At 39.4% G+C, this 27342-nt stretch overlaps 1 protein-coding gene across 13 annotated transcripts in view; it reads left to right on the top strand.

Moving 5' to 3' along the window:
* Positions 1 to 27342, top strand: part of CADPS (calcium dependent secretion activator) — a 466363-nt gene that overhangs the window by 61969 nt on the left and 377052 nt on the right. For all 13 annotated transcript variants that reach the window (XM_042450102.1, XM_042450101.1, XM_042450096.1 and 10 more), the window contains exon 2: positions 27161 to 27274. In XM_042450102.1, the coding sequence (XP_042306036.1) occupies positions 27161 to 27274 (114 nt within the window). The remainder of the gene's footprint in view (positions 1 to 27160; positions 27275 to 27342) is intronic.

Below are 27342 nucleotides of genomic sequence, written 5' to 3'. Positions count from 1 at the left end.
CCCCCCCATCAGAGACATTAGATCATAACAAATAGATTATAACACTTCAAATACACTAATGCATATGCAAAGTATACTAAAAATAATCTGCATTGATAATCTGATATAGGATGACCAGTGAATAAATGGAAGACAAGACTGGTGCAGCTTCTTTCTCTCTTTCCTTTTTTGGTAGCTCAAGGAATTTCACCTTTTCCTGTCTTTGCTTGACAGATCATATTCATCAGAACTGTATCAAAACTACAGTTATTACTAATGGTATTAGTGACTGTCCTCCTTGGTATCTGGTCACTCTAATATAGTACTATCTGTAAATGTGAGATGAAAAAATATAATAATATGATTGACATCAAGTGCCATTTCATCACGTCTTGCAGATTCTTGTTCCTTACAAGACTTCTTTGAATTCTTTGAGTTATCTTTATTTGCATTCTACCCTAAATCAGTGTGGGAGGGAGGAATCGGTAGATGCAGAACTATTGGAAATAGAATCCCAAAATGGTGCAATGCAGTGTTTATCAGGAACACTTAAGAAATCCTGTAAATGTCAATTAAGCAATTCCTGGGAAACATTATTTCACATCATTTTGAGACAGAGATGGAAATAATATTTAAAAGTTATTGGGAAATGATAAAAAATGTTTCTCATGTGTTGGGAAACTCTAATGAGGAAAATCCTGGACTGATATAAATCTTTACGGTTTTTTTTAATCTGTTCCACAGAAAAGAAATTTGAGAAAGAAATTGATGAAGTATTACATCCCTATTTTGAGATTAATTTCTTCTTTTTCACTCAAAAATATCAGAACTCCTTATTTTCCATTTCCTTATATTTGGTCTGTACTTCTACCGCCAACACAAAGGTACATTTGGGACAGAATGCATGATATCTGGGTGATCTTGAGAAAACATTTTCCCCTCTCTACATGTATGCATTTCTATTCTGTTGCAGCACAGTTAGTCTTGTGTATATCCACATTCTTCAGTTATAGAACTTTGATAACACTGCCTGGTTCCATCCTATGGAACCCTGAGAGTCTTAATTTTGTACCTAGAATTCTCTGTACAGGAGAGAATAATCAAGAATTCTAAGGACTAAATATCCCAAGATTCCATAGGATGAAGATTTGTGGCAGATAGTTGTATTCAACTGTTATAATTTTGTATTGTCAATACACCCTTGGTGTGGTCCAAACAGATGTTGGGACAGGCTCCCAAACAAAGGTAGCATCACTGGGCTCCAGGATCTGGAGCAGTGATAGTGAAAGTATACCAGTATTTGGTCCATAATTTAAAGGAACTATCCAAGGTACTGATTTTGATTGAAGCCTGTCCCACTCCAGGTTAGGTTTAGAACTGTAGCTCCAAAACACACTGCAGAAATGATCCCGTTTGAGACAGCTTTCACTGCACACTGGCTCAGTGCTAGGGAATCTTGGGAATTGTAGTTTATTGTGGCACCAGAACTATCTGACAGAGAAGGCTAAATGTCTCACAAAACTACAGTTCCCAAATTCCCTAGCATTGAGCTAGAACAGGTAAAACAGATGGATTGTTTGTGCAGTGTGTTTTGGACCTTGGATAGTAAGTCTGGGTTAAAACCTGAAGTAGATTCATCATCCCACTAGCATGGGAGCCACCAACTTCCACTAGCCCACAGATGATGTTAGTCTACAGCTCCCTTCATTCCCATACAACAGTAATTCCCACACTTTAGTCAACCAGATGGTTTGGACTTCAACTCAGAGAAGCCCCAGCCAGCTGGAACAACAGTCAGGAATTCTGGGATCTGACATCCAAAACATCTGGAGGACAGAGTTTGTGAATCACTGCCATACAACATGGCCCAAGGTCAAGAGTGATAGAAAAGGCAATCCAAGAGAATCTGAGGATAACACCAGTGAATTGGCCTGAGTCTTTTGAGCAATTCATGGGAGTTTCTATACCATTAGCTCTTTTTCATTACTTAAGCAGAAGTAGTTAGATTTCCTGATGCATAACAAGAATAAGCACAACCTTAGGTCCTGCGACATTGACACAAATACTAGCTTCTCAAGAAAAAGGGAGGGAGGGAGGGAGGGAGAGAGAGAATTCTAAATTCCATTTATGTATACCAAGAATACCTATGTGTATTCAAGAAATTTCATGCTTTAAAAAATACCAAGCACTAATGCCAGTTTTCCTTGGAAATTAAATCTACTAAAACAAAAATATTTGTGAGTCGTGTACACAATAATGCTGATTAATAGCTTCCAAATGAAATAGTGTCAATCTAAATCAAAGCTGTCATTATCAGTCTGTATTTCCACCTAACAATATGTCAGTGAAATATTTTTGATCATTCAAAACTGTATCCTTTAAAAAATATTATTTTATTGATAATAAATAAAAAAGGAATGAGGAGGAGGAGGAGACCAAAAAAGAAAGAAAGAAAGAAAGAAAATATAGGAAGTTTGTCAGAATACATTAAATACATTATATAAACAAAAAACATCCATTCAGTTTCTTACTTGTACTGTATTCCCTTCCAGGCATTGAATCTCAATTTACTTCCTTCCATCTCAGTGTTGTTTATTTCTAAATCATTATAATTCCCCTTCCTATATCTGAGTCATTCTTCTAGAATCCTATAATTTCTGACATATTGTTCCTATATTTGTTCCATTTGGTACATAGATTTTAATAATGATAAATCCACCTACACCTATATGTGTTATGTGTGTCCAGATTCTATCTATCTATCTATCCATCCATCCATCCATCCATCCATCCATCCATCCATCCATCCATCCATCCATCCATCCATCTATCTATCTATCTATCTATCTATCTATCTATCTAATCTATCCACCCACCCACCCACCCACCTGTATATAGTTGGATATCATTTTAAAGTTTTGTAGGTAGGGGAGGATAAAACAAGTAAGTAAACAAATCTACCATAATGTTTCACCTCAATACAATTTAATATCAAGAAATTAACCCTAGTCCTACAAAAGGGTCAAGGCTTTAATTACAAGTAACCAATCCCTGCTAACAACCATAACTTGTTTATATGTTTATACATATTCCTAGTTGATTAAGGTTAAATAAAAGAGCGTTAGGTGCTTGACAGACAGCCCAACAGAGATGGCTCTGTGCCGCTCCTGGAAGCTCTGGGTTGGGGATGCAGCAGCTGGATGCCATGCCCACAACCAGCTGGAAAAAGGAGCCGTAAAACACAGCTCCTATTTCCGGTGCTATGGGGCCACCATGAGGGCTGCAGCATGGCCTTATGACACCCCTCATGTACAGCACCATTTAGGCACTGCACACAATGGATGTCATTATGGCGCATGCCGTCTGTATGGGTGCGTGCCAAGATGGCTCCTGGGGTGTGCAGTAGGGCTTTGGAGCATGTAAACACTCAGCCCTGTCATAACCCTAGTTCAGGTCCAGACCAGCACAAAGTGTCGGTCTGTACAGGCCCTTATTCTAGAATAGATAAATCATCAAAACACAAAATTGACAAATGATCGTAGTTTTTCTGCCAAAATCTTACTAATTCTTTTCAATCTTTTCAATATCTGTTTAGTGTCTTGTCTTTCCTCAGCATTGTTAGTTTATCTTTATCAACCATATCATACAATTTTATTAGCCATTCTTCTGTAATTGGAATGTCTTTGACTTTCCAATTTTTTGAATACACTTATTCTTGCTGCTGTTACCACGTTCAAAATGGGCTCCTAAGGTTCAGCACCCTTCCTGCTCTGTGCTGGCACTTCCCAGAAATTCTGGGCCTAAGTATCTTTCAGAGTTTATATTGCCCTCCTCTGTTTCGGTTGGTTTTGGGGGGGGGGCAGAATTTTGCAGGTGGTAGATTAGGGGACTTTATCATATGTACATTTAAAAAATATATGAAAAGACAAGCTGAATTTTGTGTGGTATGCACATCATAGAAATTAAATAGATTTGCTTATATTTGCACTCTATATTCAGGTGGCCATGGGCAGGGAAGAAGTGATGTGCAGAGTACTCAGGCACCCTCATACCTGTAACATCAGCTACTGGATGTTGATGTTAAAGCTTTACTCTATGCCCCAAGACAAATCATCTTATTGATTTTAATGGGAAGAAGCAGGCTTTAACTATAAGGGCCTTGGCTCAAATAAGCTGTTGATTGGATTGCCCAGGTTTTTTTTCTTATTGAAGGCAAAATAAACATCAGCAGCAGCATCTAAAATTATTGTTGTTTTTATTTATTTATATTCTGTCTTTTTCCCAAACTCAAAACCATTTACTGTAATTAAAGCAGGTACAAATCAACCCCACAAATGTGAAAGTGTGCAAAAATAGTTAAAATATAATTAAACTATCTTTGTTGTGTGTCTTCAAGTCGTTTCTGACTTATGGCAACTGTAAAGCAAACCTGTCACAGGGTTTTCTTGGCAAGATTTGTTCAGAGCAGGTTTTCCATTGTCATTCCTCTGAGGCTGAGAGCATGTGACTTGCCCAAGGGGGTCACTCAATGGGCTTCATGGGAAATCAAATCCTGGTCTCTAGAGTCGTCCTCCAGAGTGTTAAGTCCAACACTCAAACCTTTATGCCATACCTGACTCTCAAACTAGCTATAGAATTTCAAATAAATAACTTAAACTGGAAGAAGAAAAAGAATCGAATAGTATATTAGCAAAAGCTATAGCATTTAGTTCCCAGATATCTGTCAGAACAAGTACAAGTCAAGGACAGCTAGAAGGCAGGCAATCTGAGCTCCCTATGTTCCAGAGACTTGTGGCAGCCACTGGCAAAGCTCTTTTATGAGTTTTCTTTTGACCTCCCTGTGAGGGTAGCAGCACTGAGAGAAGGGCCACGGTCTGGTGACACACCCCTCTCCAGTAAGAGGGAAAATGCTGTATTGTCGCTAGATATTCTACACACACATTCAGCCTGCAGTCCTAAGACTATTTATAAGAAAGCTATCCCTACATGGGATTTACCTCTGTGGAAGCATCCACAGAGATCCAGTGTGATGTAGTGGTTTATGTTAAAGTACGACTCTGGAGGCCAGGGTTCAAATCCCTGCTCAGCCATGGAATCCCAGTGAGTGTCCTTGGGCAAGTCATACTCTCTCAGCCTCAGAGCAAGGTAAGAGTGAACCCTCTCTGAATAAATCCAAGGAAATCCTGTGATGGGGTCTCCATAAGTCATAAATGACTTGAAGGTGCACAACAAGAAGAAGCTTCCATAAAACTGCACATTAAATGTGCACTTGCACATTAAATTGACCATCCTGCTACCTGTTGCAGGGGTATTCTCCCTAGCAATTCTCTCATCCCTTCTCTCGCTCCCACCACCTTCACAGCCATGGTTGGAAAGGGCATGAGATAAGGTATTTGTGGTGGCTGTCTCTGTGCTCTGGAACTCTCTCCCCAAGGAGGCAAAAATGGGCCTCCTCCTTGCTGCCTTTGTTGGCAGTCATAACCCTTTCTATTCTGGCAGGAGTTTAGGACAGAAGATTTTTAAATATTAGGCTTTGATAACACTGCTTATTATTTTAAACTGAACTTTAAACGGAACTTTTACTGATGTAAGCCACCCCAATCTTGTTGAAGAGGCGAGCTAGAAATAAATATTTATTATTATTATTATTATTATTATTATTATTATTATGAACTGTTTTTCTTTCATTATCTTTAAAAATGTCCAAGTGTATGTTTTAAATTATTTTAATATTGTGAATAGTTTTATTATCTTTTAATGCTCACCTTTTGTGTGCTTTTAGCTTTATTGACTTTGTTTTAATTGGTAAGCTGTCTTGAGTTCCAGTTTCTAGAAAAGGATGGGATGCAAATTAAGCTCACCATCATCACCTTCATGTTCACTTTTGTAGGGCAAATAATGAACAGCTGAAAAAGAATATTCTGAGAGAGAACAAATAGGAAAGTTTCAATGCCACTGGCAGAGTGATTCAAGTAATCATCATTAATACAAATGGACTTTAAATTCTACCAATATCAGCAACAGCAAAGTTGTGTTTGACAATTTGACATTGTGATGTTGCAGAGTTCTGTTCACTGGACATGCAGAGATAATTCCAAACTGAGAATATTGTCCAGTGAAATCTTGCAGTGACTTGATTTCTGCAGCTAAGATAGCCACACTTTCTTGATGAAATTCTTCCCAACTGTAATTCTTTTCATCTGACATCACAAAGAACATTAGAATAGATCTATGAACAGAAAAAGAGTATTCCTTATCCCACCACTTGTACTTCCCCTAATGTCCCATTGTGTTTTGTTTGGAAATAATAAGGTGAAAAATAGAATAATATTGTTCTCATCCATATTCACACCTGCTCCTTGCCCCCAAACCAGTATCAGGTCTTTGCCAGCCCTTTGGTATCAATAGGAGGATGCTTGTTAAAAGGGCGAAAGAACAGCTTGGAGAGTAAAAAGTAATCGACATGTCATTCCTCATTTTGCCTGTGTTTCTGATGCCAATGACATTGGATCTTTGGGAGACTCAGATGTTAGGGCTTTCCATGGTGGAAGGTAGGGTTGCTTTCTTTAGATTAAGTGCTTTATTAGATTAATATATCGTTCATATACAAAAATCCCTAAAGAATCATATTAGAGTAACTTATGAGACATTTGTGGAATACATATGGTTTTTTAAAATAAGTACCTGGATTCAGCAAAAGTTATTATCCCATTCAAAGACACCATGTGAAATAAAAGTCCCTATCCTGTAGATGGCTATACAGAAGAGGGAAAAAAGAGAGAAAGAAGATCAGCCAGCACTTGAGTTCTTAGAAACATTGTTATATATGAAGATTTTGGTCTGATTTCACCTCTAGAATGCATGTATGTAAAACATTTCTATGCCATCCTTCCTGTTGCTTGGGTGTACAGGGGTCTTGTATCAGAAAATCACAATTTTGTTGCCTAAATATTTGTTCAAGAGGTCATCAGACTTTTAGAACTGGAGATAGTTGATATATACAGTTAAATTACTTTTGATGCATGATAAATTCTCCTACTCCAACTGGAATAAGTCATACTTGGAGGAAATGCTCCACAGTTTGTCTCACTGTATTTATAAAAGGTGTGGCATCTAGGTATGTCTAAAAGCTGTGAATTTCTCCCTTAATCTTGCTATACATAGCTAGCACCTCAGAGAAATCAGTTTCTCCCCTTTTCATCTCCAACCAACTATTACTTTAGATCAGAGAGTGGGGAAGAGCTCTGACCCTCTAGACTTCATGATTATCAGAGTGCGGGACCAGAATCCTGGACAATCAACCAGTCAGCTTAATTGGTAAATCAACAGTACTTTATTGATGGTTCCAGAATCAGAAATTCCACATCACCCAGCTTCTTAGCTGAGACTGACCCCTCCCAACCAACCCAATGCATAAATCCCCTTAGCAAACTACTCCTCTGCTAAGCAAAAGCCCGCGCTAGCAAAAACCCTCCCATTCCTCCCTGGTTTCCATCCACCACAACTCCCCCCTCCATAGCTCATCTCCCCAACCTAGAGACTGCATTCCAAACCTCTGAGAACCAGGCCTTCAAGGCCACCCGATAAGCACCACCTGGGGCTAACAGTTACAGCTTTCCCTCTGCAAGCCTTGCTAAGCCTACCCCAGCCCCCATTATCCACAACCACTATATATCTGGTAGAATACATCAGGATTCTAACAATGATATTATTGGACTACAACTCCTAGCAGACCTATCTATCATAGTCAATTGTGAGAAATGATATAGTTGCAGTCCAGCATCTGGAGAGTTGCATGATCCCTACTCCCACTCTAAATTTCTGGCTTAAAAGTGCCATCAACCCCATCCAGTTTGATGAGCAGTAAGGAATAATAGGAGCTGTAGACATTTTCTATGCTTAGAAGTACATTACAGATTTTGGCAGTGCACTGTTCCCACCTACCCCCACCCCCTAAATATGTTCTGAATAAAAACGTTTGACAATGCCTGTCTCAGAACAAGCTCTGATGAGCCCTAAAACAGCAAGAGTACTTAAAGTTCTGCCCAGAGAATGTCAAGAAAGGAAATCTAAGTTCTTGCATGTTCATAACACAGACTGCCATAACTGACATTTTCTTAGGGAACAAGTCTAGGGAACAAGTCTGTGAGATCAAGGAGCAATTTCCTCTACCTCCCCTCACTCACTTCTCTAATGTACAATGTAGCATGCACTTAAGCCACAGAAGCTTGTAACATAATGCTTGGAATGGTATGTCATGTCAGCCTTTATAAGCTTCACACATGACTGTGCCCCAGTCTTTGAGTAAAGAAAAAACAGAAAGAAATCTATAAGGAGACAGTGTAGCAAGCCTAAGTCTGCTGAATAACAAGAAGTGTGCCTAAAGACTCAATGGTAACTTACAGCAATGAAACATCTATATATTTTTAGGCAACCATTTTATATTTGATTATTATTAAGGAAGGAAGGAAGGAAGGAAGGAAGGAAGGAAGGAAGGACAGATATTCCACTTTTCTGTTGCCAGGAAATTAATCAAGGTGCTTTGCATCAGTTAAAACATATGCTTAGAAATGTGTCAGTTAAAACACAGCTGGTTCATTGGTCATCCAGTGTGGAGATGCAGGGCAGTGTATGTCAGCTGAGGGATTCTGAAGGTCTCAGTCCAAAAGAACTTTTCCAAACCCTGAAAATGTCTACAAAAATGTAAATGTGTTAGCCAAATGGTGAAACAGAGGAGGGAATTAAAATGATCTCCCCAGGCATGGAGCTCCATGGCCTAGGTAAGGCCATAGAAAAGGCTCTCTCCTGCATCATGGGCAGCCTTGTTTCTATCCTTGCTGAGGCACGAAGAAGAGAATTTGCTGCAGTTCTTGAAAATGGATTGTATTTAAGGTAACCTAGGCCAAGCAAAGCTTTAAACTTGGATCATCTCACATCCCAACCCAACACACCATCATTGACCAACCATGGAATAACAAGACCAGAAGCCTGTGTTGAATAAGGGACACTTTATTTAACCTAAAACCTATTTAAACTGTGTTGAACCTGGTAAGGAGCAAGCGGAGAACTAACTTAGTGCAGGATCAACTGACACAGATGTCACTCCTTGGCTTCCTCCTCAGCCTTCCCCTGGACAAAATGCCTGAGCAACTGGGTTGCTCCTTATCTGGCCATCTGGAAGGCAGACCCAAGGAACCCCATTCCCAAGTCGCAGGACCTAAGTGAGACAAAGCAACCAGGTCAGCCCCAAAGGTAGTCTTCTTCCCCACCCCTGGTTCCCAGGACCTAAAGAGGCAGCCCCAGAGCACTCCCCTTGACTCAAAGGGTGCCATGATGTTCACTGTAAGTCTTATTCCCCCCCCACACACACACACATACACACTCCCTGCCCTGGAGAAAGGGCAAGCAGATGCAGAGGGGGTAGAAGGCTCTTTAAAATCCTCCTGGCTCTACTGTGTCATGTTCAGTGTGAAGGTGTTTCAGTGTCTGACAACACATCACCTGGCCTCTTTCCATTAGAGGCCAGAAAAGGCAGCTCCTCTCTTTCAGCATTTTGTATGGCGTGGTAATGGAGCTGCATTCACTGGGCCAAAATGGCTCCTCATTCTGTTCTTCAAGAAAAAAATTTTGTGTCTTTTTAATGCATCATCTTCCTCTCTCATCTTCTGCCGCCCTTGCTCTCCTCTCCTAGTTGTTTGTCTATCAAATATTCACAGTGTTTGCCCCCCCCCCCCCATCTCTAAATCCTTCAGCGAAGGCAGATTTTTCTATCTACTTTCCCCCTTTACTGCAAACATGATTCGCATCAGAACTGCTTTGGCTCAGAAGTTTTGACAAGCACTAATAAATCTACAATATGACCTTGTATACATGAATATTAATGTTATTTGCCAAGATGATTTGTAACCTTTTACAATAAAGAGGGGAAAAGAAATTAGTAGCAACCCTTTGGGAGGAAAAGCGAACATCTTAAAAATAATTACTCTTGACCATTAGAAGATTGGCCTCTCTTTTCTCTGGTCCAGTTTCCTAGCCATTTGCAATTGAGATAATGAATTCATTGCTGCACTTCCACTCCTCATCACCACAATGTTGTACTATGCTCTCCAGACACAGCATTGATTTGTTTCAATTTATTGTAAGGCGCCTTGGGTCTCAAGTTGGGAGAAAGGCAGAATACTAATTAATTGCCTGTCTTTCTCCTGACATGGGGGAAATAACTAATCTGTTAATTAGATTTGGAATAACAAAAGAACTTTGAAACATTAATTCCCTACACTAAGTACATGAGGAAATGAGATAAACCTAGATGGGAATAAGAAGAATAGAGCCCTTAAAAGGGCTGCATACTATCAAATCTGACTTGTTTGTGTGAATGTTATAAACAATAAAGCCACTCAATTTTTAATTTTTGCAGACATCTTTCAATTTGTAACACAGAAAGTAAAGCATGGGAAAACTGTAGAACAGTCCTACCTGCCTTCGCTAAGTATGATCCTGAAGAAAATTATATTACATATTAATAAAATAACAATTTTACAGAAAATATGAAATAAAGGCCTAGCATTTATCAGCTAGCTGTAGCCAAGTCAGAATATTATACAGACATACCTCAGTGAACACAGCCTCTGACAAAGAAGCTTGTTTGTACCTAGCCTTTTGATGCATGCCCAGCACCACATTTCTTCCTCATCCTCTGTCTAGCTAGAGGTTTTTTTAGCAGAATCAGCACTGGAAAGATGATACAGGAGAATAGGAGAAACACAGATCCCTGCGGTAAACAATGCAATAAAAGTTGAGCTCGGAAAGAATCAGATTCTGCCAGCAATAACAGGCAGTTGTCTACAGTGTCTTGCTGTGCTATCCACTGCCACTACTGTCATCAAGAGTTCCTCCTCTGAGGTGAGAACAAGGTGCCTAGGCTCATATCTGGCTGCAGGTGGAGCAAATCACACTTGTGGTGGCAGCAGGGGACACAGCAGGATACTATAGACAACCAACTGGCATTGGTCTGGAACATGTAGATAACAGGGTTGGGGGAGATCAGGGCAGCTTTGGGGCCAGAATGCTCTGGGGCAGGCAAAAGTATTCTGCCCTCTTTCTTGTCATAGGGAGCAAAATGAAGGGGTTCTTTGCTTTGCAAGGTGTGTGCAATTGTTTTTCAGGATTGCAGTGGGTAAGAGAAAGATTAAGCTTCTCGTTAACTCTGTTGTTGCAGCCCTATGTCCATTACCCAACCAGTTCTGCTCCTGTTCGGAACCTTTATCTGCCTTTCATCCCCCCCCCCCCACGATCAGTGACCTATCTTAGACACACAAAAGAATCATGTATCACCTTTGAGACTAACTGGGAGAAAGATGTTTATCTCATAAGACTTTGTAGACTCAGATCCAAAACACCCTGCAGAAATAATTGAGACAGCTTTAACTGCCCTGGTTCAGTGCTAGGGAATTCTGGGAATTTTAGTTTAATGTTGCACCAGAGCTTTCTGACAGGGAAGGCAAATATCTCATACAACTACAGTTCCCAGAATCCCCTAGCATTGAGCCATGGCAGTTAAAGCAGTCTCAAACTGGATTATTTCTGCAATGTGTTTTGGACCTCAGTCTACTATCTTAGACACTCACCAGGAATTGCATAATGGTGTACATTTGGGAGTCTTCTGGTTAAGAGAACAGAAGGAAAAGTGAAATCTTTTATAAAGAATCTTCAGGTTACCTCAGAAGGTGAACAAAATGTTCATCTTAAAAGATAAGTGTGGAAATGGAAATACTGCTTCTTCAGCAAAAGAAGCAATGCCTAAGTGAGCATGTAGCAAATTCAGATCTTTCAACAAATTACTTCAGATGTGACTTAATAGAACAGTAGATAAGAATCAATACTAATGAATCAATAGTAACTAAACTATCTGAAGTGATGCTAAGTATCTTTAGAAAGAGTTCCCACTGCCATTTGCATTGCCCATCTTCAGCTTTCAATCTTGGTTCTTCCTTCCAATACCCTTCTCTAGCCCCATTTTCCACCCTTTTTATTTTCTTACTCCATCATTATTAACAACTGCCCATGAAGAGATTTGATAACACTTTCAAGTGGTCTGTGCATGACAAAAGTAATGTGCAGGCCAGTCATGACCACTTGAGGAATGGCAATACTGAGCCATGTAGCCAGCAGAATGATGTAGCGCAGATATGAGATCTAGATCCCTTAGTAAATCACCTGGTGATTTGAAATAATTTGGCAAGGATTTCCCACTCTTTGTTGTTTAAGAAGAGCAACAAAATTACTCTCTCTTCCAAACTGTACTGATGAAATTAAGAATGCTTGGAGTAGCTAGAAATACATTTCTGTGTTAATGGACCAGAAGCACTATTATTTTGCCAGAAGACTCAAAATAGATTCCTAGGCTCAGAATGCTTTTACTGTATGTCCTTTATGCCACTCTCTGGTTGGTGGATCTCATTACCAAATTCTAGTACCAAACAAAGTACATCTTGCAAGCCTGAGGTTTGCCTGGCCCATGTATAATAAATGAAAGTGAAACTATATTGAGAAAAATGTTTTGGGAGATGTATTTGACAGGTCATTATATATTGCCCAGAGTCATAACTGACTTTATCATTGTAGAACTTTTATTTGAAAAATGTCAATTATTGTAGCTATGAATCTCTCTAGGGGGATTTTCAATTAGCTCAAATAATGGGCTGAGCTACAAACATCCCGCTGGAATCGTTTCCCACCTATATACTGTACCAAGATGCTAGGATAGAGGCACACAGAGGCAGAAGTCTTTCTATTAACTGTATTTTATTCAGGGGAACACACTCAAACACACAGGAGCTAAAAATTAAAGGGTTTAGCTTTGGAATAGAGAAGAGGCTCCAGTAATGGTGATACTTACTAAAGCGTGGTGACTCCGGATGGTCCAATTGGATGGTATGGTGTTGGGCTCAGCTGCTTGGGGAACGTTGAAGTAAGTGGCAATGAGTTGGAACTAGTTAGAATCCAAAGTTGCATGGAGTCACCATGAATTCTAGCCAGTCCAAGGAAACAAAGGAAATCTGGGTGCTTATATAGGCCACAAATGGCCTCAGGCAAAAATACATCAAACGGGCAAATCTGCATGTGAAAAGATCACTCAAGATAGGAGTATCAAAGGTGGGAATGGGATTGCAAATGGTTTCAGCATTCTGCTGATCCATTAGCTTTGTGTTCATACTTTGTTGAATTGGACATACCAAGGGATCCTTTTCCTCAGGTTTTAGGTGGGTGGAGGCTCAGACGAACAGAATATGCTCTTTGGTTATCAATGTGAAAGTGGGGGATAGTTCCCGCAGAATATCAAAAAGAGTTGTTAAAAGTTCCTAAAGTTTCCTTGATGCTTGCCAAGCTAAATTAAAATTGGCACCGAGAATGAACTTGCTGTGGAGGGATATTTCTGATCGTACTCTCTTCCTGACACTGTTAGCCCACAAAGTGTTGCTAGCATTTCAATGCTGCTCTTGTTTTAATTTGAGGCACAGAGTTCAAGTCATGACATTACCATCTTAACACTGCCTGCTCGCCTGTTGTAAGAAGCCTTAAACCTGTAAAGAGAAGTAACAAGACTTGTAAATCTGCCTGAGGTATTAAAGACTTAAGTGAAACTAAAGTCCTGCTGAAATGACACTTGCCTTGTAAGACTTCCATTTTCTGTCTGGCATTGCCGCTGTAGTTTTAATATTGATTGAAAACTGGATAAAAACATAAGAATATTGCTTGTAGGAGGATCATTGGAGGACAGACCTTCCCCCAATGGATTCAGATCTCCCCTGTTGCCCACTGAAATATACTAGTGTTACCATTTTAATATAGCCATTTATCTTGTGAAGCTCTTAAATAAAGAAAACACACATATGCAAGGATATAGATGGGGTAGAAGAGGGACCAAATGAGAATTCTACCCCCCAAATGAATTATTTTTTCATTCCAAAGTTTTCTAGCTTTGTAAAGTATAAGGCAAAGTATAAGGCAATAATTCACAACTAGAACTCATATCTGATATGTATGCATTCCCTTTGCCTATTCGTTTTTTGTATGCCTAAACTGGATTTGTAATTGCTCAACTGAACTTTTTAAGTTACTGCAAAATGCTAGAAAATCTAGGGACTAAAATAAAATTTCATGTAGAAATCGAATTCTTATTTGGGGGACAGCACCCTCATTCCACCTCCTGCTCCCCACTATATTCCTGCCTAATGGTCAGAAGGATGTGAAGCTACAAAAAGATGTGGACCATTTAATTAGACAATGGCCTAAATTCTGTTTTTAGTCCTGACTGGTGTAGATGCATTGAATCAATCGGATTTACCAAGTTGTTGACTCACTTTACAGCAAATGATTTAATGGGATTACTGTAGTTGGGAATAACCAGCAGGATTCCATTGGGGCTGTATCTACATTGCAGAAATAGTGCAGTTTGATACTGCTATAACTGCCATGGCTCAATGGTATGGAGTCCTGGGGTTTGTAGTTTGTTATGGCTCTCTGACAGAGAAGGCTAAATATCTTACAAAACTACAAATCCCAGAATTCTCTAGCATTGAGCCACTGCAGGGATGTAGCCAAGGGGGGGGGGTTTCTTGTGGTCCGGACCCCCCCTTCCATTAGATAAAATGAATGGTGCGTGCTGCTGCACCGCCGCACCCAAGCCCCATTATAATGGTGGCACTTAGTCTGGACCCCCCCTTCCCAAAATCCTGGCTACATCCCTGGCCACTGCAGTTAAAACAGTGTCAAACTGCATTAATTCTGCAGTGTAGATGCAGCCTGTGTCTCCTTTTTTACTGAGCCTTTGCTACTGCACAGGCGGGGCTGCTGAACTTGTTCAAAGCTAAGGCAACCAAATGTTGTCCTCTTTACCGTTCATGGTTACGAGCCAAGTAGAATAAGCCTTTGATTTTTATACTCATCTCAAAGAAAGGACATGACTTTGCCCTTCTTCACAGTTATCCCATGCCTGCCTTGGTGAGGGGTGTGCTATACACAGGGGCATAAAGTAGTAGATTGTCTTATCCTTGATTAAAGGAAATAATTTTGATGAGTATCTTAACACACTGAGACTCTCCGTCATGAAAACAGTCATCTCTTGTATTATTTTTCACATTTTGGGACTTTTTGAAAGAAAATTATTTACAAAAGAAAGAAAGAAAGCTTATACAAAACCAACATTTTAGTACTGTAATAAACAATAATAGATTTGTATGGAAAAACAAGTTCTTTGTTCAGACAGATTTTGCTAAAATAACTGAAAGAAGAAATGTCATTGAAAAAATATGGAAAAAAATATCTTATCATCTCACCCAACAGTTTGTTTTTTTTTTTTATCATTCTTGTATATGACAATGAAATAAATGAAGATTTATGCCCCTAATTATGATCTTCACAGATCTGGTATTCATTCTGATTAGGTTTTTAGCTTAGATATTGTACCTAGAATTTGTACATCTCTTTTTGCCTTTAGCCCATGTTATTTATCTAAATTCAACCCATAGTTTTGTTCAATTACTGCATTAATCTCCAATTGTATATGTGTTTTCATTCAAAATACTTACTTAAATTCATATTTCTTATAACTCAAATAGATTGTTGGTTTCCCTTCAAAATATGTATTTAAATGTATTGGGAGGGCAGAGTCAAATACACACTAAGCTTCTGCACCCTTTACAGCTGTGTAGAAGAGGGAATTTCACCAAAGTAGCAGCACTTTGGCGAGCTATTCCTGCTGAAATCCTTTCTTCTATATCAAGTCAAAATCTCTACATCAATCCAGTGATGCATGCAAAGAGGTACACTCAGTAACAAAGAAATGCATGCAATATTTGAAACCTTTTCTGGGAAAGCAATGCTGTATACAGTGCTAGAAGATAAGACTTCGTTTTTTTCTTGTTCGTTAAGGTTATTGACTTCTGTAAAGAGGAGAATGCTCTTGTTATATATTTACAAAGAAATTGGGCATCAGTTTGATCTTTAGCAAATGAGATTTTCATAGGCTCATTAAGTAATTAGGTAGCCATGGGGATACTTTCTGATTACTGAGACTGAACACATGCTCTGATTCCATGAGAAGTGTAAAACCCTGGTGCCCTTTACTTGTACAGGTGTACAACTGTACCTTCATGTAGTGACCTAAAGTAGTTCCTTATCCATGCAGTTTCTTATCCATGTTCTTGTTGTGTGTCTTCAAGTCATTTCTGACTTATGGCAACCTTATTGCATGGTTATCTTGGTGATATTTGTTCAGAGGGGGATTACCTTTGTTTTCCTCTGAGGCTGAGCGAGTGTGACAAAATACCTATTTTAAAATCTCTTCACTGGCTGCCAATTAGCTTCCGGGCATAGTACAAGGTGTTGGTTATTCCCTTTAAAGCCCTCCATGGCTTGGGTCCAGCTTACTTGCAGGAATGCCTCCATCCCTACAATCCCCTTAGGTTCTCTGGAAAGAGGACCTTTTCATTGGCCGCTCCTAAACTGTGGAATGACCTGCCGGAAGAGATCCATCAGATTACAACCCTTGACGCCTTTAAGAAGGCAGTCAACACAGATCTCTTCCCCGACTGATCTCCCATAAAAATAGACACCCCGTCTGCCCATAGTTATTTTCATCATCTGCTTATCTTTTTAACTGTTTTAATAATCAGTTTTAACTTGAACCTGTAATTGAGTGTGTTTTTAAATTTGTAATTAAGTGTTATTATTCCTATGTTGGTGAAAGGTTGGGGACTCTGAAATTTATGATTTATTGTATTGTATTTTTATCTTTGAATTGTAACCCGCCTCAATCCACAGGGAGAGGTGAGCTAATAATAATAATAATAATAATAATAATAATAATAATAATAATAATAATAATTGTTAAAGTCACTCAGTGGGTTGCCATGTCAAAGAGGGGATTTGAACCCTGGTCTCCAGAGTTCTAGTCTAACACTCAAACCAATGCACAATGCTGGCTCTGGACCTTGATATGCCTAGGTATTAAAAGTCTTTATTTATATCCTGATTTTCCCCCAGAGACCTCAGGGTGGAATACAATAAAACCAATCTGACAAGTTGGAAACAAAATGAATAATTAGAAATGATTTTTAAAAACCTAAAGCATGTTAAACAACTAACAGATTGAAATGCAGATTAAAAGAGTTTAAACAGTTTAAAACAAATTAAACCCATGCATATTGGAGGGCACTTTGTGAAGCCAGTTAGGTCCCCAAAACTTTTGTGAAGAGCCATGATTTCATTTGGTGACTAACCATTTGTGATGTTGGTGGCAATTGGGTCTCCAAGGGGAGGGTATTCTATAACTGGGGTGCCACAGCAGAGAAGTCCCTCTCCTGGATCCTTGGTTGTCCCTTGCAAAAGGGACATAGAGGAGGGCCTCTCCTCTTTAGCAATAGCAATAGCAGATACATTTCTATACTGCTTATTGGTGCACTTAAACACTCCCTAAGCAGTTTACAATGTGTAAGTTAATTGCCTCCAACATGCTGAGTACTCCTTTTAGCGTCCTTGGAAGGATGCATGAGCCCTGGCTGGTATTAAACTCACAACCTTGTGGTTTATGAGTGAGTGGCTGTAGTACAGGCATTTAACCACTGCGCCACCAGGGGTCTTTAGGGCTTTATAGGTAAAGATTAGCTCTTTGAATTGTGTCTGGAAATAGACCAGTATAGATTTTAGTACCTTTTTTCAGATAATGTAATGGAAGGTGAGAATTTCAAGGGTCTTGTCAACTCTAAATAGAAAAATGAAATTATTTTAAGATGCTGTATTGACGTGGGATACACAGAGCCCTTTCCAATTGTCTTTGACATTTGCTGTACACCTACCAATCACCTTTGGCTTGATGTGTCAAAAGCATCTCTCCAGATTATAAAACCTACCATGAAAAGAAAATGATTGTTAACTTGCTTTACTAATTTTTGAATTTGCTGCTTCTGTGAAGTACTGAAATTTTACAGTACTCTTTAAATGTGCTGTGCTTGTTCATTTAGTCTTCGCTGTTTAATAAGCCAACACTATTAAACAGTGGTCAGTAGTTATTGTCATGACTAGCCTATGTGAAAACATGCATCTAGCACAAATGAGGAACTTCTAGGCAAGAGAAAAGAAAGTTAATATACCCTGGAACTATTTGTCTCATGTTCCTGTTTCTGTCTCTTCCCCCACTTTTGCACTTTGTCCTTGGCCTTCATTCTCTACAAGGAAGAGGCTATCTGAAACGCCCTGTGACTTTTAAAGCACGACATAATGTATGTGCTTTTGTTCATTGTTTATCTCAACACATCCTATGGTTCAAGATAAGTAACTGTACACTTAAACATGCAAGCACTTCATACAAAGTATAGGTGGCTATTTGTACATGCATGTATCTATCTGTTAGTAAATCATGTTTTTAAAATATATATATATATAATTAGTTTGTATCCTGTATTCAGCAAGTGTGGGTTTTGTTTTTGTTTTGTCCTTGTCAGTTTCACCCCCAAAGGTCTATAGAAAATCTTGCTGATTTCCATGTAAAGACTGTGGAAATATATGATGGTACATACCCTCCAATTGTTCCAGTTTAGTGGGACAGTCCTGGTTAATCCTCTGTCATCTCATTTTTCAGCTGCTTTTTAAATGTCCCAGTTTCTCTTTCTTCTTTCACTTTCACACTTTGTCCTCATCTTACTTCAGTTACTGCAAACTATGTTCAAAAATGTAAAAATAGTTTGCACTCAATTAATTCAGCAGGGTTGGGTGGGTAGAGAAGTGGGCAGGGTGTTGCCCTTGCCAGTAGGCTTGGGGAAAAGCAAATTGCTGCAGACTCTTCTAGTAGTATGTTCTTTTTCCTTAACAACTTTTGCCTTCTTTTCCGCATTCTTCTGTTGCTTGTCCACATGTATATCCATTGTGTGTGTCCCCATTTCCCACCATTTTCAAATGTATACTCTTGGGTGTCACTAAGAATCTCCCCTCCCACAGTGCAAGGTTGGTTCACTTACGCAGAGGGGCATCTCTCATGTACTTGCAACCTAACTCATGGGTAATTTAGCTTGGTCCCTATCATAGTATCAGCCACCACTATGAAGCAGTTGTCTCACTGTAATTTCCATGTGAGAGGGGTAAATATGATAATAATAAATAATAATAATTTTTATTTCTATCTTCTCGCCTCTCCCAATGGATCAAAGCTGGATCACAACAAGGTTAAAATTACATTTACAGCATTAAAACCACAGTTAAAATAAAAGCATAAAAACATAAGAGCCTAAAAACATTAACAACAATCAATCACGGGGACAGCTGGTCTCGTTCCATACTAGTGGTCTTCAGAGTAGTCAGGAGGATAAGCGCGGCAGAAGAGCTCTGTCTTTACCGCCTTCTTGAAGGTTTCTAGGGATGTAACAAGGCGGGTCTCCTCTGGTAGTCCATTCCAAAGTCTAGGGGCAGCTATGCTAAATGCCTTTAGGGAAGTAGAGACATGCTTGGATGACGGTATCTCCAACAAGTTCTTCCCACTTGTTCTAAGAGTGCGGGGCGGATTGTATAGGGAGATGCAATCCCATAAGTAACCCGGACCCAAGCCATGTAGGGCTTTGATGGCATGTGCCATGATGATGCACAGGCAACGCAGCACCCACACAGTGCAGTGTGGAAGAGGCATCATGATGCCATGTCATGGTGCTTATGATGTCCCTTCCAGGAAGCTGCTTGGGGCAGCTTCCTTTTGTTCCTTACAAGGAGCACATCGGTGCCACTGCATGCAGCTGTTGCGGCATCAATCTGGCCAGTACAGGGGTGGCTGAATGCCGCCCATCCGTATAGCCCCTTGGTCTACTTTCTCAGATGTATGGAATGGTGATCTGGTGCCCAGGAAGGACATTTATCATCAGTGTATGAACAGCCATAAGAATGCAAAACTTGTGTGTATGGTGATGAGATGGCAAGTGTTTTAACTATAGTTGTTGAGGGACAAAGTCTGCAGGAAATATGTTGCCTAAGACTAGGCATGCTGTGGTTTAAGTTACGCTAAGTGGTTGAGACACTGATTCTGTTGATTGCAAGTTTGGCAGGTTGGCAGTTTGAGGCCCAGGTGCTGCATGATGGGGTGAGCTCTAGTCACTAGATTTAGTCCCAGTTTCTGCCAACCTAGCAGTTCGAAAGCATGCAAATGCAAGTAGATAAATAGGTACCACTTAAGTGGAAAGATAACAGGATTTGGTGCAGTCATGCTAGCCATATGACCACCAGAGCAATACTCAGACAATGCTGGCTTTTTGGCTTAGAAACAAAGATGAGCATCACCCCCCACAGTTGGTTATGACTAGACATTCAGGTCAAGGGACTACTTTTACCTTTACATTTACCTTTAAGGCTAGGATGGGTGGGTGATATCTGAATGGAGAGGGAGTTTTGGACTGTGGTATGTGCAGCCTGGGAAAAGAAAGGAGATGTGATAAACTGGCCAAGAGCATCCACATGAGCCTGGGGTGTTAACCAGTGTTATAATATGTGTAGTGTGCCAGGAAGCTACAAGATCCCTTTGCATACTGATATAGCAGAATAACAAAGCTATGTCTCTGCATTCCAAACCAGTAACAAGTGGAATTTGTGAATCTTTTTACTGGTATTTTTCATTCTGATTCTGTCCAGTAAATCTATTCAAGTTGCACAATTCGCACTAGTGCAGTACAGTGCTATACTTGGTCAAGCTTCCTGCAAAAGCCACTGCTGAGGAAGTTGATATATGGCTTTGATTTCAGCTGAGTTGTTACAACAAAGGAGCTATTCCATTGGTTTGCTTTGATGCAATTTGTAAACACATTATTGAAGGTAACTAAGTGAGAAATGTGCTGTTGTGGATCCTTGCTTGAATGTATTTTGTGGGAATGATGATCTCTGCAAACAAGTTTATGGATACATGTACAGTCAGTTGAAGTGCAGTGTGGAGTACCTAGATGTAAATCTAATAAGTTCAGAATAGATGTAGCCTTGAATCTTTCAGTGTTTTTTTTTAAAGAGGAATGGCTGGAATATGATCTCAGCTTGTTTTTACTGTATGTGTAGGTAAGACATTAAAAATTACAGACATTCAAGGAATGTATGATAAAGTGTCCTCTTCCATTTTGATTAAATGATACACAGAATTTGGGGGAAATTACTGTTGACCCTCTTTATCCACAGATTGTTTATCTATGAATTCAACCATCCATAGCTTGACAATAGTAAAAAAAATTAAAAAAATAAAATCCAAAAAGCAAAGCTTGAGTTTGCCCTTTTAAAGAAGGGAGTCCATTTTACTATGCCATTGTATTTAATCAAATGCAGTTGTTAAATGCCAATACTGCAGCCACTCACTCACAAACCATAAGGTTGTGAGTTCAATACCAGTCAGGGACTCAGGCTCAACTCAGGCTTGCATCCTTCCAAGGTCACTACAATGAATACCCCCAGCTTGTGGGGGCAATTAGCTTACATTTTGAAAACCGCTTAGGGAGTGCTTAAGTACACTGATAAGCCATATAGAAATGTACTTGCTATTGCTATTCCTAATGGGACTTGAGCATCCACAGATTTTGGTATCCATAGGGGGTCCTGGAACCAAATCCACATGGATACCAAGAGCCCATTGTATCTTGGATATGATGCCACTGACTCTAGGATTCTGGGAGGCATAGTTCCAAAAAGGTAACCTTCTCCAAGCTTCACTGGTATAGGTTCAACCAATCAAATTCACAAGGCTAATTCTATGGGTCTTTCTAATGTAATTCTCACCTTGTGTGCAACCTATGTGTTTCATAGCTCTTAGTGGAAATATAAGGCTAGAAATCCATTAGGAAAACAACTCTAAGTATTAGGAGAAAACGTAACTGCATCTAGTTGCTGTTGTTGTTGTTGCTGCTGCTGCTTTATATGTTTTGAAAGTGATTCTGGTTTTACTGGCAAGACTTTTTCAGAGAAAGTCTTTGCCTTTCTCTAAGGCTCAGAGCATGTGACCTTCCCAAAGTCACCCAGTAAGTTTCCTTGGCTGAGTTGGAATTTAAACCTGGTTTCCCAGAATGTTAATCCAACAATTAAGTTGAAGAACCAATGTGAAGAAAGAGATTCTATAGTCTATTCAGAAAAAGGAGACTAGATGAAGGAATACAATGGAAGATAATAGCAAAAGCTATGTGGGCAGAAACATACCATGTTCCAACAATCTTTAGAAACACCTTAAGGGAACAGACTTAAGTAAGGGAGCATGTCCACAATTTATTTAGTTACTTACTTCACTTATATGCCATCTTTTGCCCAAAATGGGATCCAAGGTGGCTTGTAGGCACAATATAGGTTCAAATGTCAACAGGGAGTAACCTGGAGTTAGAACAGGATTGAAACCTGTCTTCAGTGGCACTGGCTGTGAAAAAGCAGGAGCAAATAAAATATATCAATAGGGCATGCATAAGAAAATGGTAACCTTGATCCAGATACATTTCTGATAGTCAGTTGGGTCATTCATGCTCAGTTAGAGAAGCTATTATTGAGAATGATTATGGCCCTGAACAGATGGGCCAAGATATCACAGACCTGGCCATTGCTATCCTGACCTGGGTGCCAACTTGGATCAGTCCCCAGGCTGGTATGGGAAACAGCAGGTGTTTACATGTTTGCCTGACCCTGTGGCAGGGACCCAGACTTGGACCAATGGATGGATCCAAGATAAAATTAAGCCTGAACTCAAGAAGTCAATATGACTTAACTGAGATTGTTATACTCTGGATGTATCATGAGAAGAAATTATTCATTAGAAAAGACAATAATGCTCAGTAAGGCAGAAGGCAGTAAGAAATGAGGAAGACTAAATTAGGAGTGGATAGATTTGATCAAGGAAAGAGGTTCTGAATTTGCAAGACCAGAGCAGAGCTCTTGCTAATAGGATGACCTGGAGATCTACCGTCCATAGATTGTTATAAGTTGAAGCTGACTTGAACTGTCACCAAGGATGCACACAGGATACCAGTCACAAAAGTGTGTGTGTGTGTTTCTTTATCCATATAATGCGAACATGCACTCTTGATTGTGTAGGCTTACGGCAAGACAGGAAGCTGTTGTCAATCAGCTGTTACTGTGGCACAGCAAAAAGCTAAATGGAATATGAAAGCAATTTAATTTCCTCTTAGGAATTGACTTCCTCTCTTAACAACATTGGTATCTGTTGAAACAGGGGGTTGGCAGATCAATAGATTACTGCTGTTTTGCAGTCAGCAAAGTAATTACATTAAAGTGAAGTGGAAGAAACTTTATTTGATGCTGTTGCCTGCAGAACATAAGGGGATTTTTTTAACCCTCCTATCACTAAAATGGTATATACTTTTAGAAAAACAATACTACAAACAGAAATATTCTGTGGCTTAATTTTCACAGTCACACTGAAATACTTAAGGGGTGAGCCAAAGGCTCAGGAAAAATCAACCAAGATAGCTTGCTTTTCAAAGCAGCTCAACAGCTCAGAAGGAATAATTCTTCTGATGCAAACTGTTTGTAACTGGAAACAAATTGGCAATGCTTAGTACAGAGCTCATGCAGACAGGATATGTACAAAAATACTAATATGTTCTGGCTGGAATCCTGTTGGTTCATCCCAACTAGAGTAGACCCATTCAATCAGTTCCTGAATGATCATTCAGTCCCTAGGAAAATACCATTGATTCAACAACAGAATATAGGTCAGTGATGGCAAACCTTTTAGAGATCAAGTGCTGAAACTCAAAGCTGTTCCTGCACTGGGGGAAGGGAATTCTGGGAAGGGGGAAGGGAATTCTGGGAGCAGGACTTTTACCTTATGGGGACAGGACTTCCAGGAGCGGGACTTCTGGGGGCAGGACTTCTTCGGAGGCAGATGAAGGCCCAGGAGGGCAACAGGGAAAGGAGGAACGAGTATGCAGTTTGTTTGTTTGTTTATTAGCAGTCTGCTTGGAATTTAAGTGTTTTAGTTTAAGTGTTTTAATTGGATGTGTGGTTTAATCCTTTTAAAACGTTTGTACTCCATATTGTTTTAGATTTTTTAAAATTTATATTGTATCCCATATTATATTGGTGGCGTAGTGTATCCACTTCATCTTTTAGTGCAAATTGGAAAGGAGCTATCCAAGGTGCTGAACCTATTTTGTGAACCGGAAAGATTATGTTTTTTGCATTCAGATAACAGATTTGGAGGGAGGAACATGTACTTGTCAAGTAAAACAAAGAGGAGACAGCATGCTAGCTCAGCTGACTCATCCTTTCTCCTTCTTGCTATCCCTTCCTTGCTATTCACTTGCAATGACTTCATTATGAACTTAAGTTTGCCCATATAACTGTTGTTACTGTTTAAAAAGGGAAGGAAGAACAGGGAACAATCCAGTTCAACTTCTCCTCATCCCCACGTTGCCACTGGATTCCGTATCTTGGCTCTTTCCCACAACTTCCAAAATCCAAAGCACTTGACACTTGCTATTTTTTTCTGGCAGAAGTTCTCCGTATACATCAACCTCAATTCTAGATACTCCAACAGGAGATATACATCAAAAATGAAGGAAGTGAAATGGGAGACAGACTTGAATTTCCATGCAATTATATAGAGTAGCGTTTTGAAGGCCTTATTACAAATGACAGCATTACTTGAAATGAGTTACCCTTTGGATTAACCACTGTAACACCATTCCATTTGCAGAGTACCACAATAATACCTATTCCTTTTTGTTATTTAGCTATTTTTTTATTTTTCAGTCACTTATTTGGGGCAGGGTGCTTACATGAATACAAGTTAGCCATCTACTAATGTTTAATACAGGGAGAAAGTCTCCAAGACACTCAAGGTAAACCAGGGCCTTTTGTGCTTCCAACTACATCAGTAGAGAAGAATAATGTGAGGATATAGCCTTGGCTGGCAGTGGCTGGAGCATGACATAGTTAAAATTGCTATAGACTATAGTGTGATACTGTAGCCACTGCAGCACTAGTCACTGGCAGCCATGATCAGGATATCACATTGTTCTGGTCTGTAGGTAAGCACAATATACACAGACCCCTCTAAACTAAGCAAAGGAACATTGTTATCACAAGCAGTGGACACACATTCTTTAGTGGGAAGCCTCTAAAATAGCAAAGCTAGTGCAGTGCTCCAATGGGCTTCTGGTGAGCAAAGGAGCAGATTACTTTCTAAAAGTAATGTCCCAAGCATGGAGATAGGCAGACAAACAGATGCAGATACATTTGGAAATAACAGGAAACCTCTGATTAAACTAGTGTTAAGTAAACAAGAAGTTTCTGGTCAATGACTATAACTGAAATAGAAATATAGTGCAAATCAGTAGTGTCAGGAAAGCTGCATCCAGGAATCCTATGTAGCTTCTGTTCTTCTGCCCAAATGTTATCGGTGGTCACCATGTTGATCCTTACCCATTTCTCCTTTATTTTTAAACCTGAGTTGTACAGTTCCCCAAATGGAGGACACTTTCCTACTGATTCCTATGAAGTAGGATACCTGGCCACCTTAGGCTGTGTTGTGTCCTGACCTGTTTTAGTGCACTGCTATAAACCTAGTGTGACCTGAATATCTGTACACTGTTTTTCATACTGGAAGCTGAGGAGAGCAGGAATACATTTATTGTAGTTTAAAGTGTATAATATACTTTCTGTCAATTGATGAAACAGCACTTTGTTCCATGAAAAGAGCATTTAGATTATTAGAGTTTATCTTGTAGTGACTGGGAATTATTGATTTAATTACCTAGTGTTTCCCCAGGTGCCAGTTGTTATTTCCACTAGCACTAATTATCCTTGGTTTGTAATTTACTGCAAACCAAGCACTGTGCTCTGCTGAAATATGCCATTCTTCTCTATTTAATAAGTCTTTATTATGACAAGAGTTAATGGTAACAAAGAATCAAGGGCTTCTGTGGTTGACAATCTAATTCACATCACTTATTCACACACATTTAAAAATACTTCCTCTTTATTTGTTTCGGGGGTCATATCCTCCTTTTCAGTTCCAATAATCAGAAGGCAACTTCCAAGACGTGTCTACAAATCACCTCTGTATATATAATTATTTAAATAAACACATTCGCCTGAACATCTTCGTTCACAAAGTAAAGCCAGAGAGAGGAGAGAGAGATTATTTTTTTTCTGTGCAATGAATGTTACATATCAGTGTGTATATCCTTATATCTGTGCTTCAGTCCCAAACTTGGAAAAAATGTGGCCAGGAATCCTGTATCAGAGTTGAGTCTCTGTGAATGGACTTATGCTGCAGAAATAAAGCTGTTTTACACCAGTTTAACTTCTGTGGCTCAATGCTATGTAATTCTGGGATCTGTAATTTAGTGGCATAACAGAGGTCTCAGACAGGGAAGGCAAAATAGCTCATAAAACTACAAAACTCGGAATTCCATAGCATTGAGTCATGACAGTTAAAGTGGTGTCAAAATGCTTTAGTTCTGCAGTGTGGCTGTAGCCTTACATATGTGGGGATTAGAATTGGGCAGTTATGTAATGTTTACATCCAGTAGAGTGCTGCTGTTATGTTACTAGGTACCAGAACTGGCAAAGTGCCTGATTCTTGCCAGTGTCCCAGATATACATCTTGGCAATTTACTAACAAGGTTTCTTAGCACCTCTGCTACTTAGCTGAGTACACATAAAGTTTCTTACATAAAAGGTAATATAGGATTCCAGCAGCTGCATCAATTTCAGAATTAAACATGAAAAGTGTTAGATTTCGATGCTTTTAAATGTTCTGTCAAGATCAGCTTGTAGTTGTGTGAGAATTCAGTGCCTGGTGAAATCCCTGAAGAACAAAGCTGGATTTTCCATGTTCAAAGAAGGCAGAACTCTTCTTTAGCATGGATGCCATATTCCCAAGAACTGTCAGAATCAACACAATTTGTGTGGTGTCAGAAAATATACAAGATGTGGTTGTTTTGTATAATTTTGCAGATTATCACAATCTGATTCCCTCTGCCCTTTGGGTTTTTTTAAACACACACACATACACAGTACATACTGTGACCATGAGATTAAATAATATGTTGTCAATGTAAGTGGAATTTGCCCATCCTGGGAAAAAGGCAGGATATAATCTCAATAAACAAACAAACAAATAAAATTATAACATCTTAAATTTTTAACTCTTTTTTTCCAGATAAGTAAACAACAGCTTCAGACCGTCAAGGATCGTTTTCAAGCATTCCTGAATGGAGAGACTCAGATTGTAGCAGATGAAGCTTTTATGAATGCAGTCCAGAGTTATTATGAGGTAATGAAAAAACAATTCCAAGAATCCAGAAGGAACAGCTGTCTGAAGAGAATCATATGTTTGCTCTA

The sequence above is a fragment of the Sceloporus undulatus genome, chromosome 2, assembly GCF_019175285.1.
Source record: "Sceloporus undulatus isolate JIND9_A2432 ecotype Alabama chromosome 2, SceUnd_v1.1, whole genome shotgun sequence".
Classification (NCBI taxonomy): Eukaryota; Metazoa; Chordata; class Lepidosauria; order Squamata; family Phrynosomatidae; genus Sceloporus; species Sceloporus undulatus.
The sequence above is the reverse complement of the archived record's forward strand: the minus strand, read 5'-3'. Positions and strand labels throughout refer to the sequence as shown.